General features: G+C 39.0%; 1 protein-coding gene across 25 annotated transcripts in view; it reads left to right on the top strand.

The window, feature by feature from the left end:
• DST (dystonin) overlaps window positions 1-14,156 on the top strand; it is a 474,923-nt gene extending 460,767 nt beyond the window's left edge. For 15 of the 25 annotated variants that reach the window (XM_075202527.1, XM_075202524.1, XM_075202521.1 and 12 more), the window contains 6 exons: window positions 1,348-1,465; window positions 3,179-3,247; window positions 7,672-7,865; window positions 9,341-9,451; window positions 11,031-11,154; window positions 13,191-14,156. In XM_075202527.1, the coding sequence (XP_075058628.1) occupies window positions 1,348-1,465; window positions 3,179-3,247; window positions 7,672-7,865; window positions 9,341-9,451; window positions 11,031-11,154; window positions 13,191-13,444 (870 nt within the window). In that variant the 3' untranslated portion in view covers window positions 13,445-14,156. The remainder of the gene's footprint in view (window positions 1-1,347; window positions 1,466-3,178; window positions 3,248-7,671; window positions 7,866-9,340; window positions 9,452-11,030; window positions 11,155-13,190) is intronic. The other 10 variants (XM_075202543.1, XM_075202542.1, XM_075202533.1 and 7 more) reach the window with 3 other exon arrangements.
• Window positions 14,157-15,656: the final 1,500 nt, after the last annotated feature.

Genomic DNA, 15,656 nt, shown 5'->3' with positions numbered 1-15,656 from the left:
ACAGAAGAATTGAATAATGCTTAGCAATCTTTGGGCTGTTGATGCAGTTTTTCCCATGAATAACACTGAAAGCGCTATCTCAAAGATTTTTTTTATGGAGACTGTACTATTCTTTGAATCAAGTGTGGAACTGGTTTCTACCAAAGTGCCACCATAAAGTACACTATGTATGAGCAATCGGCCATGACAAATGAGAGAGCACTAGATTTTAGATGGGTGCCTTAGACACTGAAATATCTTGTGTGCACCAACAAGTCTTGTGGTTGGGGAGATTTCAAACTGCTTGTGAAGGTTGCCACCTTACTTGTGGTTTTGTGTTTCATCTTTTGTGTTATTTGGTGTTTTATTTGGTTCTATTTTAGTGGTTGTCTATAGCATGTCACTTTTACATATAAGGGAGGAATTTAAATAGGTTTTGGTAAATCAGGTCAGGCTTCAAGTTATACAGTGCCAAGTGTTTTTCCAATCTTCATTTAAAAGGCTCCCCAAGTGTGGTCAGAAATGTAAGCTGACCATCTCCTCTCTTGTTGTGTTTTATGACTTATGGTGTCGGTTGTGGTGTAGTTTAGTGAACTCTGTTTCACGTTAGTTTATATCAAGAAGTTTGCAAATTTTAAATATGTTTTAAATATAGGCAGAGCACTAGCAAATGTGTGTTGGTGTTAATCCATTGAAATGATTTGGTCTCTTTTAACCCATGCATGGCTGGGAGTATTGTATAATACTAACATAATTTAGAAAGGAAAACTCAAATTACAAGAGTCAAGCGCAAACAACACAATCATATTTTATAATTGTGTATATTTAATAACATGGTACAATGTGTAAAAATGTTGTGTAACCCTCAGCAACCAATCAGATTGTAACGGTAATGCTTCTAGTGTGGTCTAGAAGTTAAATCAACCATCTGACTGGTTGCTATCTGTTGCAGCTCATTCGACCATTTTATTAAATAAACACAATTGTGAGGTATGATACAGTGCTCTTTGTGTGTCACTATTGTACCTTGAGTTTTCTGTTCTATATTATGTCAATCAATGTTATAATTTGAGTATTCTTAAGTATTGTTTGTATTATTGAAAATAATCACATAATGGGATGATATGTTAATGATTCACTGCATTGCTTAATTTCCTTCCTTGCTGTCAGTGTTTCCCATTGCTTTAATCAATTTGCTTCAGTTGGTGTTGTATGGGTGTTCTCAGATCTTTTGACATAAATTCCCAAAAACTCATCTGTGGGCCACTAATATGGTTTACATTGCACTTTTCATCTAGTTGCATGCACATTAAGATATTTTCAATTTACAGTACATATGTTTAACTTGTTGCATTTCTGTTTTCTAAGTTTGGAGATTCCCAGCAACTCCGGCTTGTCCGTATTTTAAGGAGCACTGTGATGGTTCGAGTTGGTGGTGGTTGGATGGCGCTTGATGAATTTCTAGTGAAAAACGATCCATGTAGAGGTAAGCCAAGGGGCGTCCTGGAGAAATGACATATTGCTTATCAATCAGAATAGGCTAGAAAACCACAGCTATATATTGCTGTCATGTAGCTTCTTACATTTCAGAGTTTATAACCACATGTTTATTTTAGTTGAAAAAAGGGAACACGCTTTTTTAATTTCAAATAAGTCATATTAATTTAGTTCAATACTTTGTGCCATGAACAATTTGTTTACTTGTTTTCTTACCATTTGCTACTGTGGAGGAGGTCAACTTCAGATTTTATCCTTAGGCTTCCCAGTAAATGTGTATACTAAACATGTTTATTTAGTATAATTGTACTTTAGCTGAAGCTCCTGTATAAGCAGAGGACTGGTGCGTCCATGTAACTTTAGCAGGTTATTTACAAACTGCAGCCTGTGTGCACCTGGTTGGTCCTCCTAGTGCATTTCATGGTGCACGCTTATCCCCTCTCTCAGTGTGTCTACTAGGGAAATTTTGAAAAGGCGCTCTGTGCAAAAGTGTAAATGTCATATACAAGTCCATCCTCCTACCGCTTTCATTAAATAAACCTGGTTGATTAAGCCTCGCGTATGGCTTAAATGGATCATGAGAGTGAGGGGACAATGGGACTGTCGTTGTTACATCTGGCAGATGTATGTGTGTTTTCACTTTATTTTACATTGCTCTGAATGTTCCTAGAAATCCGTATTTCTGCTGAAGTGCAACATGGAGACGCAAAATGGGCCCCAGAAAAAAATATAAGATGAAACCCAAAGAGAAAACAGAAATAAGATCTCCTGGAATGTAGTATTTAGGCTATATTCTACACATTACTTACGAAAAAACATTACATTGCTATTTTACTTTAGTCAGTCAGGAATGTCACTGTAGGATCATTCATGAGTAGGTGGTACAGAGCTGATTAGCAGTCCCTCCTCTAATGCCTACTTATCCATTCTTAGTACACTTAGGGACATGCGCAACCAAGTAGTGCTCAGTTAGATTTGCATCTGCCTATCGCACTGCAATTACTTGATGCATGGGGTGCTGTAAGAAATAATCAGGTCTAAACGCTGCTTGCTTTATCTTTGAGACCCTCCATTCATTACATTGAAATTTTCATATTTTTTCCTGAGAGCAGATTGTTTAGCCCTCATTAAGGTACTAAATAAACTCAGAAAAGTAAGGAGACATGGGGACTGTCCTTATGTCACTCATATGTGTGAAGTTGGAAATATGTAATATTGGTATAATAGCACCCTACATTGTTTAATACATAAGGTGGATTATGGAGTGGGCCTTGAAAGTTTTCTGATTGGAAATACTAGCTTAATTTTTATGTTATTATATTTTAATGTTAAAATAGAATTATGTATCATGCCTAGACTAAAACTACCATCATTTTCAGTTTAAAAAGCAAAAAGAAGAAACAAGAAATTGCATTGACAGTAAAGAACACATGAATATAAATAGTACACCAACTGCAATAAACAAATATCAATGTAGAGCAAAACCACAATCACAACAATCCAATGGGCCCATATTATGATTTTCAGGGACTGTTTAAAGAATGTGTTGCTTCTCTTTTGGTTACCTTTCCTTTGTATATATCTGGAAGTTTTTTCTTTCTATTATCTCTTTTTTACCTTTGGCAGTCCTTTATTACTTCTCCTTACTTACTAAATACCCTTCTTTATTTTACTTGACTGGTATTCTGTCATTTCTCCCTAGTTCATCATCATGGAAGTAAAATGTTACGTTCGGAATCAAACTCTTCAATTACTACTCAGCCTCTTATAGGTTGGCAAATATCTCCCTCTTTCATTTCTTTTCATCCTCACGTATTCTTTTAACGTGCCTTGATATATTTATTTATATGTCTGTCATTTTTTATACTTTGTGTGTAGTGCATGTGTTTTTTCCATTTTGTATTCTTGAGCACCAACTTGTAACGTTTGGACTTTGCTGTGGTTAGCATGCATGGTGAGGTGAATATTCAAAACCATCATACGTGTTCATAGACTAAATTCTCATATATTGCATGCTGTGTTTTTTTTTTTTTTAGAATAATCCTTGTTTGGATGTAAAGTATAAATAGTTTTGTTCTGGCTTTGGATTGTTGATGCTTAAAACCATGGCTCTCCAGTAGGTAACCTTCAGCATGCCCTGCCAAACTGAAAAGGCCAAGGCATGCTGGGACGTGTTGCCCAACAATGGCTGCTGAGCCACTATTGCCAACCCTGTAAAGAGCAACTCCACTGATAACGTAAATTATTGTAATACTCCCCTTTCTTCAGTTTGCAAAACTGCATGGGTCTGGTATCCAGGACCTCCCTTGTGAGATACTCATCCTTTAGCACCTAATTAATGGTCATCTCCTACTTAGCCTTCCATTCATGATTGATAGCGTTCTAAACCTGGAATGAGAAGTGATCAGGTGCTGTGGGACCAGTATGTCACAAATGAATTGTGGTGGTGGGTCAATGACATGGGACCCCTGCAGGTCTGCTAGTTGGCAGGGGTGGTGTTGCTTTATCATTTTAATTCTAGTGGAAGTTATTCTTTAAGGCCTAGCTGCACTAAAGTGTAGCAAGCATGAGCACCGCTTTCTTCATGCCACGGTGCTAATGTCTTGGACCCTTAAGTAAATCCTGCCTTAGTTTTACATTTTGGCAATGTTGAACAATATTACATTTCTTCTGTACACTGATTTCTAAATGTAGCTCTTTTGACTCACTGAGTGTATGTATTGTCATTGATATTGTCAGAAAATATTCCATATTATCCTGGCAACCTTGTGTTAAGGTTACATATCCATACCCTTTTCACAGTAATTTTTAACCCCAGTTGAACTGTAGCAAAGTTGAGTCTTAAGGTTTGGGCTGGGAAAACCTGAGAACCATTTATTAGCCTGTTATCACTTAGTAGTCTAACCACCTGCTCCCCAGCCAGATCTTTTCTGAAAATACGTTCAGAATTTATTATGCTTGATACTTTAATAGGTGACTGGCTAATGGTGACATTTCTCTCGTTTCTGATATTATCCATGACTTATACTTAATCACTAAATAACTGACACGGCACTTTGTAGATACATTTCTGCAAAATATCAATTGCAATTCACTTCATCACGTATCCCCACTGTACATTCCACCTTCACCGCAGCTTGAGTGACTATTAAAATTGAGGCAATTGATGCGGTAAACACAATTTTACACTGATTCTAAATTTACGATGCACCAGGAGAGAGGCCTGTACTATTTTTGGAACCATGAACTTCACATAAATGTCAGTGTGTATAGACAGCAGTATTACTGTAGGGTTCAATGATCCCTATATTGACAGCCATTCAAGCTACGGTAAAAGCAGAGTGAGTACATATCAAGCTCCGGTATGTGCGAACCCTGAAAACTGCTTTTAAGGCATATTTCACAATGCACAAAACTGAGTTTAAGTGTATTATTGAGCAGAGGCAGCAAATGAGAAAAGTTAGATTTTGTTATTCAGTATAATAATAGTATCGTTTTCATCTGTATGTTAAACATGTTATTATGGTGACACACTTCCACTTTGACTCTCTTATATAAATGAAATAATGTAATTAGAATAAAATTATAGCTGTATGTTTGTTTGGAGCTCTATTATTAGCAAAATATTATGTTCATTTATAATTATAATAATGTGCACACCACTACTGTACTCTGTTTGCGTTTATTCAGAGCCGGACTGGGACTAAAAATCAGCCCTGGCATTTAAAGCACACAGGCCCACCAATTGTGGGCTCGTTGCACACTGATGCTGGCGCAGTGCGCGTTGCTGGTGCAGTACAATAAATACCATGACAATACATTATTAGTACCCAAATTACAGCAATAAATAACCCCCCACACACACTCATACTACATCAATCACCCCCACATTACAGCAACCGGCATCACCCCCACATTACAGCAACCAGCATCACCCCCACATTACAGCATCCAGCATCACCCCCCACATTACACCGTCCAGCATCACCCCCACATTACACCATCCAGCATCACTCCCACATTACAGCAACCAGCATCACCCCCCACATTACAGCAACCAGCATCACCCCCCACATTACAGCAACCAGCATCACCCCCCACATTACAGCAACCAGCATCATCCCCCACATTACAGCATTCAGGATCACCCCCACATTACAGCAACCAGCATTAACCCCACATTACAACAACCAGCATCACCCCCCACATTACAGCAACCAGCATCACCCCCCACATTACAGCATCCAGCATCACCCCCCACATTACAGCATCCAGCATCACCCCCCACATTACAGCAATCAGTATTACCCCCACATTACAGCAACCAGCATCACCCCCACATTACAGCAATCAGTATTACCCCCACATTACAGCAACCAGCATCACCCCCACATTACAACAACCAGCATCACCCCCCACATTACAGCAACCAGCATCACCCCCCACATTACAGCGTCCAGCATCACCCCCATATTACAGCGTCCAGCATCACCCCTACATTACAGCATCCAGCATCACCACTCACATTACAGCAACCAGCATCACCCCCACATTACAGCAATCAGTATTACCCCCACATTACAGCAACCAGCATCACCCCCACATTACAACAACCAGCATCACCCCCCACATTACAGCAACCAGCATCACCCCCACATTACAACAACCAGCATCACCCCCCACATTACAGCAACCGGCATCACCCCCCACATTACAGCATCCAGCATCACCCCCACATTACAGCAACCAGCATCACCCCCCACATTACACCGTCCAGCATCACCCCCACATTACAGCAACCAGCATTACCCCCCACATTACAGCAACCAGCATCACCCCCCACATTACAGCAACCAGCATTACCCCCACATTACAGCAACCAGCATCACCCCCCACATTACAGCAACCAGCATCTCCCCCCACATTACAGCAACCAGCATCTCCCCCCACATTACAGCGTCCAGCATCATCCCCCACATTACAGCATTCAGGATCACCCCCACATTACAGCAACCAGTATCACCCCCCACATTACAGCGTCCAGCATCACCCCCACATTACAGCAACCAGCATCACCCCCCACATTACAGCAACCAGCATCACCCCCACATTACAGCAACCAGCATCACCCCCCACATTACAGCGTCCAGCATCACCCCCCACATTACAGCATCCAGGATCACCCCCACATTACAGCAACCGACATCACCCCCCACATTACAGCATCCAGGATCACCCCCACATTACAGCAACCGACATCACCCCCCACATTACAGCATCCAGCATCACCCCCCACATTACAGCATCCAGCATCACCCCCCACATTACAGCGTCCCGCATCACCCCCACATTACAGCAACCAGCATCACCCCCCACATTACAGCGTCCCGCATCACCCCCACATTACAGCGTCCAGCATCACCACTCACATTACAGCAACCGGCATCACCCACCACATTACAGCAACCGGCATCACCCCCCACATTACAGCAACCGGCATCACCTCCCACATTACAGCAACCGGCATCACCTCCCACATTACAGCAACCGGCATCACCTCCCACATTACAGCGATACCCTCTCCTACTTATTAGCAATACTAAGCCCCAAACACACTACAACATTACCACCACCACGCCACCCCATACTACAGCAATACCACCAATTATACAGGCGCCACTGTAGGAAACCAATGTTTTGCTTTTTTTAAATCTCCCACAAAATAGCAACAACAGAGTACTTACACACATATAGTTAACAGGAACCCTTTTCCCTCAAGTAAAAAGTAATGGCAGAATTTTCATGAATCATTCCACATGAAATAAACGTGTAACAAATATATCAGAAAAAACATAACTATTGAATGATCATTTGACTCCACACGGCCGCATTAAAAATATTTTATGTCTCCAATATTTAGAAAGCAACTACAATATGTTCTATTCAAAATTCACAATTTGTAACTATAATGATTACACTGCATATTTGACATTTATTCCTAGGTAACACAATATATGGCTTTACTATATATCGTTTTGCTATCTGCTTCACTCATGTTTTATATACACTTGTCTTACAACTTGCTATTGTCATTTCGTTTGTGTTTCCATGTAGTTTTCATAGTGACTAATCATTACATCACAAGAGCTGGAATTTTGGGAAATGTGTGTGGGCTAATATGTTTCTTATTTGCAGCTAAAGGAAGGACAAACTTAGAGTTGCGGGAAAAGTTTATGTTACCAGAGGGCATTAGTCAAAGCATGACTCCTTTCCGGCCAAAGGGTCGTAGGTCAAGGCCATCTTCAAGAGGTGCATCACCCAACAGATCCAACTCAAGTCTAAATATTCAGGCCAGTCCATTACAGATCACCGGGACTAGCACACCAAAGGTACCTATTTTTATATGTAAAATATGATATCCTTTAAATCTCTATCTGCTGTCTTTCGCAGGTTAAGTTAAATGCAGAAAATTGTTTGCACTGTATAATATATAATCCTTTAGGGTATGCATAATCAGATCTTACCTTGGCTGACTGCATTCTGCAATGTTGTAGTTTTGCAATATAGAAAATTGCATAGCTGCACCTTACACCCAGAAACCCATGGATACTATAGAATGACATATAGCACATATACTGTAGTACTACATGCCCTGTTATAACTTTCACTCTGAATCTGCAACCAGCACATGTAATTTCAGTTTCGCCAGCTGAGCCAGCGAATGGGCATTTTTACACATATGTGTGTTACTGATGTCACAATAGAATATAAAACCCACAGAATGTGTAGTTTTCATGTCATCACAGTTGCTGTATTAATAATGAAGTTATTCAACTCCATAATGTTTAAACATTAAACACATAGGACCTGACTCAGAGTGGAACACAAGCCTAAGCGTAACTTGTGATCGAAAAAGTATGTATGCTGTATTCAGAGTTGGAGAGGTCCAGGTCAGAATGAGTAGCAGATGCGTTCACTTGAACAACAGACACGTCCCTTAGACACTTGCGCCCCACTTTCGTGTACAAGTACGAAAACATTTTAAACTTTACGAATGCAACAGCTAAGATGCATTATTTAAGCTTGAATAATGTAGTAATACAGCAGAAACAACTTTCCAATATGCATACAAAGAAAAAAAACTTATTTTTTCTTTGCTACAACACACTCAGTAAATCCTAATCTTTGGCTGAGCGACGACTAAAGTCCTAGTAAGCACCTGTGAATCCTCTCTGTTCTCTAGTTTATCATCCTCTGCTTACACATGCCCCTGACCAGGCAGAAATAATACCTACCTACGACTACGTCCCGCTCTGAATCCACACACAATTGCTCGAACATGTCATCATCATCATCACTATTTATTTATATAGCACCACTGATTCCGCAGCACTGTACAGAGAACTCATTCACATGTCCTTACTGTATTCTGCTAACGTTAGAACGCCGTCAACCGTCACACCTCTAAAGGCGTAATAAGTTGTAAATGTCAATAAATCCCAGGTCTGAAGAGCCACAGTTGCAAAGATTCACTTTGTGAGCATGCGCCAAGATACGCTACTCAAACGGGAGTACTCTCACTCTGAATCAGGCCCATCATCTCAAAGTGTAGTCTTTCTTTGCAGAGTCTAGGTAACTGCCAAGTGCTTTTCACTACTTGTTTATTTTATGATACAATGCTATACATGCTTGTTCATGTTTATCATAACTAAATGAAACATATAAACATCTTATGGTTGTCAGATGTTGAGCAGTGGGCCCAGTTGTAGTAAACAGACGCTATATGACCTTCCGTATGGATTGTAACCCCCCACCACTGCCCAGAGTAACATTACTTGAATTGACTTGCCATTGTTTCATACAGACACCCCTCCATATAACACGCAATTATGGTAAACCTTGGTTGACAAACAGCAAAACATCAACTCCTTGTAAGAGTCCTGAGTCCCCAGAACACAGGCTGTCATCTGAAGAGGTATAGTACAGAGAGAGCATCCAGTTGTGTAATCTCTCCCAATCACAGCTGCTGTATGACTTCACTAACTACCATCACTATTTCACTGAAAGCCCTTCCTTGCACGCTAACACCCTGTTTAACTGATGCTCAACTTCAATATAAAATCTATAATCTCTTCTCACGTTCTACTTTATAATATTATATTTTCATTTCTTCTGTGTATACCTTTAATATGACTGGTAATTTAATTGATTTTTTTCCCCTAAATTTCATTTTAGAAACTAATGCTCAATATCTTTTTTTCATGACTTCAAAGATATTTTGTTTTAATTATAAAAGCCTTATTTTCTGCAATCCACATATGTGACGTGTATGTATTCAGGATTTTTTTTTCAGTTTATAGATCATCTTACTGTTCCTAAATCTGTAGCAAATATTAAAATATTGTATACACTCAACCATCACACTGAACAGACAGACTTTAGGAGGTTGTAAAATTTAGGAGTTAGTAACCAGATGCATTTGTATTGAATAAAATGAAACAGATTAATGAATCTGTTCTTCTCTGCCGCTCAGTGAACATGATATAGACATCAAACTTCACTTTATAGGTATATAGCTCATTAGTGTAAACCAACGAGATGATCACAATCAAAAACGTTGTGTCGTCATGGGTAGGAAGTGAGGAAATTACTGTACTGTTTATGTATTTAGTATAAGAGCAGAATGTATATGGTTTTTGGGGTTGTCTTTTTTAATGTAACTAGATAACTCTAATTCAAGGGAGACCCGAAGATCTTAGTTTAGAGCAATGATGAGTGGTGTTATCTGTTATTTTGAAATTAATATGTAAAGGAACTCAACAAAAATTGGTTATATTATAGTATTTTATTATAGTACTCGTACCTTAAGGTGCAAATATGAAGAGTTGTTTTAGGTAGTGTTTCTTCATAGAAATGGTACTGGATGCATAATTAATGTCCAGGCACCAGGGGATACAAATCTAAAGAGAAAAGCAGCATCAGACAGACTGATAGTATTATTTGCTATCAAACTTGTAAAACTGCATTGCAAGTTGCTTTATAGGACAGGATGCACTATGAGAAGAAGGTGAGCCTGCGGAGGCAGTGTCATGCTCTGGGCAATGTTCTGAACCTTGGGTCCTGGCATTCATTTGGATGTTACTTTAACACGTACCACCTACCTAAACATTGCTGCAGACCAAGTACACCCCTTCATGGCAACAGTATTCCCTGATGGCAGTGGCCTCTTTCAGCAGGATAATGCACCCTGATACACTGCAACAATTGTTCAGGAATGGTTTGAGGAACATTTGGCATTAAAAGGGGCACCTACACAATATTAGGCAGGTGATTTTAATGTTGTGGCTAATCAGTAATATATAGATATTATAAATAGTGCAGGATGCTGAGATGAAGATTTATTTTACATTAGTTGCTTTTTTACACTTATCAATATGACACATTATTTTACATTTCTATATCATAAAACAGCGCAAGAGAAGATTCCAGTTACCATCTCTGCTGGCTGATTGAGACAATGCACTTACATTAAATATTCTGTTTATCTGACGCAGGGAACTCCTATCCAAGGAAGCAAACTGAGGCTTCCAGGATACCTTTCTGGAAAAGGATTTCAGTCTGGAGAAGACAGTAGTTTATTAACAACGGCAGCCACCAAAGTCAGAACACAGTTTGCAGGTAAGACATTTACATCACATGGTTCTACTTTGCCTGCATTACAAAACACATACTTCTTTGATGTTAGTTTGCATGATTGTTACTAAAAGTGTTGTCAGTAGAGTTTTTATACCAAGACACGCTCAGTCTCTGGGATTGGGCATTTGTATGGTACATTAGATTCACCAACATTGCCATTTTGCATGATTCTACAAAAACTATTACTTGGCCTTATTTAGAGTTTCCTGCACTTTTGCAACCTAAACTGAAAAAAATCTAAAAACTTGACAGCCTTACGTGTGTATTTTGAGCTCCACATATATTGAGATACAGGCAACTCAAAATACAGTAAATATGTGGCCACATCATTATACACTTTACGCGGTCCAGAGTAATATAGTATTTACAGTAATACACTGGCACTCATCACCCAAGTGGTGCCAGTAAGAGCCACACTGCTATTGAGGTTTTTTTTTGCAGGGACGATTTTCCTAGTTAATTCTGTCTAAACCGGATCTGAAACTGGTTTCACATTATGACAGCAGGACCCCATACTGAGTGTCTCCATATTATAGTGTGACCAGCGTTGCCTGGTGCTGGTGGCCCAGGGTCTCCATGCTCATTGTCCCCTGGTTTAGCGGTTTCCAGCCCAGGCGATAGGCCTGATTACTAAGGACACACACATCATTTTATGTATTTATTCTTTTTTAAATAGTAAATGCTGATGTATCTTTACACCAGAACAGCTGTCTGACACAAATCATAGTGTTTATTATTTGAGGAATACAAGAGATAACAAAGCAATTGCAGTTGAATCTGCATTTTTAATCACTGCACACTATTTTATAACCTTTGTTTTTATTATTTTGCGAATTCTTTTGAGACCAGAAACAAAATACTTTTTAATGTATATCAATAAAATACAGTATATGATTTTAAATGTGTTTGAACCCCCCGGAGTTCCTCGATATATACGTCTGTTTCTCTTCTTCTATGTATATTTATGCTTTAAGTATTTTGGTTCACCCTTCAGATAAATATCTATATTAATATTCTGAACAAAATTGGATAATCAACCAATTAAGGAGTGTTCTTACATATATAATCCAATATAGCAACTCGGTGCGGTTATTTTTCCTTCTTACCTATACCATAGATAAAAATTACTCATTCCCCTGCTTTGTGGCACTGTGTGTACTGCAGTGAGCGTGGAGCAGATAAAGCAAAATAATTGTCTGAGGAGGTCAGACAGAAGATTGTAGCCAGCCACAAACAATCTCAAGGCTACAAATCAACCTTGATGTTCCCGTTTCTACTGTACATATTGCTATAAGGGAGTTTAAGGCCTATGGCACTGATCAAGATTGCAGCACAGGATTGTTCAGATGGTGGCGAAAGCACCTTTATCTAACAGATTCAAGCTGACCTTCAGACACAAGATATGTCAGTTTCAACTCCTACCATTCATTGCCAACTCAATAAAAGGGGGTTATATGTAAAGAGCCCATAAGGACCACACTGCCTAGAGAGAGGGACATAAGAAAGCCCAACTAGACGAAAAACAAACTTGAACAATATCCTGTTGACAAACGAGGCCAAATTAGAGCTTTTTGGTAAAGCACATCATCCCTATGTTTACATAATACAAAATGAAGCGTGAATATTACCAGGCCATGTTGGAGTGCAATGTTGAGCCCAGTGTCATAAACCTGGGTGACCCATTAAAGTCATGGGTCATCCAGCAGGACAGTGACCCCAAACACACTTCAAAAAGCAAATGGGAGAATGGTTCGAGAGAAGACGCTGGACTGTTTTGAAGTGACCATCAATGAGTCCACATCTAAATCTCATACAACATCTGTGGAGAATATGAAAAAAGCAGTTCTGCTCATCCATGCCTGTAGGAAGCGGGTGATTGCAGTTATTGTGACCAAAGGCTGTGATACCAAATATAAAGTGTAGGATGCCAATAATTGTGTCAGTGCTATTTTTGGCCAGGACTGTATATGTTCTCTATCCTAATTAGGTCTTAACTATAGATGCGCCTCTTTCTACAGATTATCGAAAAACTCCAAGTCGAGCTGGAAGTAAGGCTGGAAGCAGGTCGAGCAGCCGGCGGGGGAGTGACGCCTCTGACTTTGACATCTCAGAGATCCAGTCCGTGTGTTCTGATATGTCTGAGGTTCTTCATGATGGCAGGCCCACTCCACGGTCAAGTTCACGGTCAAGTTCAGGCAAACCTTCCAAAATCCCCACACCACAACGGCGGTCACCAATGAGCAAACTTGCAACAAAGACAACAAAAAGATAGGGAGCCGAGCTTTAGAGAGATCTTTCATTGTGCATTGCCTGTTAAAGTTTGTAAGATGTAAAATATTATGTAGAAATTATTGTGGAATAATGCAAGAGTTTGATTTTAACCCTGCAGATGGCCTTAAATGTGTTTTTTTGTCTTGTTTTTTTACACATATTTTTATCAACAACATTTGTTTGTCTTATAGTTTGGAAACGCTTGAGGGACATTAAATTAAACTAACGTCACACTTGTGTAAAATACATAAACTAAAACAGTTGTTGAATGTATTTATATCTGCGATCTAGAAGGAAGTACAGTATGCCAAACACTGCTTCATTAGTTACAAATTAAGAATACCTCATAACTATTTATAATAGGGCAAAAGGTTGGACCTACATACCAAGCTTAAATACACTACAAAATCTCCATTCATTTGGTCACAATTATGCACACTGCATTTATTTATGCAGTTTTAAGTTCAAAGAACTCACAGAAGGATATTTAATCACCAGGCAGAAATATTTTATGTGTTTTTAGTTATTTTTATTTAACTTATATCTGTGAGATTCTGTCTTAATAGAACTATAATACTGTTCAAATAATAGCATTTGGTGCATACGTGCGGTTTTACTTTTGCTTGAGTGGATGGTAACATTATATCAAACAACTTTTGTATCAAATCAGTTTTGCTTGCAGAAATCTATGAAATAAAACCTGTGCAAATCTACGTGTGAGATTGTTACTAAGGTCGGCAGTCAACAAATGCATTATTTTAGATTAGACCTAATTGGAGCACTTAATAAAACAATGAATATACAATAGTTATTATAGGAAGAATATATGTTATTAAGAACCATGTTTACTACATTTTGGTGTTTCCACGTTTTCTGTTTAGATTGTTTACCTTGTGACGAAAGGTTAAAGGAATTAATATAATAACATGCCCTCATTAGCTAATGCTCCCCCTGGTATTAGTTATGTGGGATTTCCACCATTACATAATTGTCACCATTGACCACTATTTTGGAAGGTGTGGAACAGTATAGTATCTTGGTAGCATTGGTATTCACTTTTTTATAGTGCACATGATTTAAACTGCATTTCAGTGTTATACATTATAATATATGATTCATATGAAGCTCTTATAGTGCACATGATTTTACTTGTTTTGGTCCAACTATGGTACACTCCAGTGTTGACTGTGTAAAGCCAACCAGTAAGTCCAGTCACATGGACCCCAATGTATTGTAGAATATTATCTCTTATGAAGTACACATGCTCTATACCATAAATACATAATCTGCAATGTTGCTATGTTAAGCTCTTTATTTTGTGATATCAGAATCAATAAAATCATTTTTCCCACTTTTCAAACATGCTATAGGGCCCACTTAGGCTTAGGGGCCAACAGAGGATCTCTTGTAGCTTGAACAGTGTATTCCTGAATGCATCTTTTCATTCCATCCTCACATTTTAAATACAGTGTCCCCCAACATAATGCTCCTAAGTGCCCTCATTATATTGCCCGCTTTTGTACCACTCTCACTTACTAACCAAACTACTGTTCACACAAATGTGCCACATGGATTTTAATTGATCTATCCCTTTTTAAAGAGGGAATGTGGGGTTGCATTTACTCAAATCCATTTTATGTATGATAGTTGTGTCTTTCCACCCTAGGATCTTATATTCTCACGCTGTAGTGTTACAACCTAAAAAATGTTATAGTCTCAAGGAACATCTGCACCTGACTGGATGACAGCTACATCCGTCTAGTCAGCAGTATACATGTGTTAGGCTAGGTACACACTATAGAAACATTTCAGTGATTTGCCAACTACAGGAAAACAAATAGAAGTCCTGATCAACATGCCAATTCATATGTACACACTGTTACTTTCAGATCTGTGCTCTTCATCTGGCATAATTGTCGGCTGCAAGTGACAGCTGTCTTGGGTCTGGTTATGAAGGGGTGAGAACTGTCTGGCCAATAAGTGGTTAAGTACATCACGTAAAAGTTGCTTTATTGTTTTTGTGCAAAGTGGAATCATGTGGGGACTGAGAGCGTCTGCTGTGGGTACCAGCTATAGGCACAAGTGGCTTCACATTGTGCGCTGGGGATCCTAATCCACCGAAGTGTATAATGTTAAATAGTGGATTTTGAGGTATGTGTGGCAAATGACAAGTAAATTGCACTTTCTCATATAGTATAATGAGGTCATAGTCT

The sequence above is a fragment of the Mixophyes fleayi genome, chromosome 3 (assembly GCF_038048845.1).
Source record: "Mixophyes fleayi isolate aMixFle1 chromosome 3, aMixFle1.hap1, whole genome shotgun sequence".
NCBI lineage: Eukaryota > Metazoa > Chordata > Amphibia > Anura > Limnodynastidae > Mixophyes > Mixophyes fleayi.
Note: the sequence above shows the minus strand (reverse complement) of the source record. Positions and strands in the feature narration are given on the sequence as shown.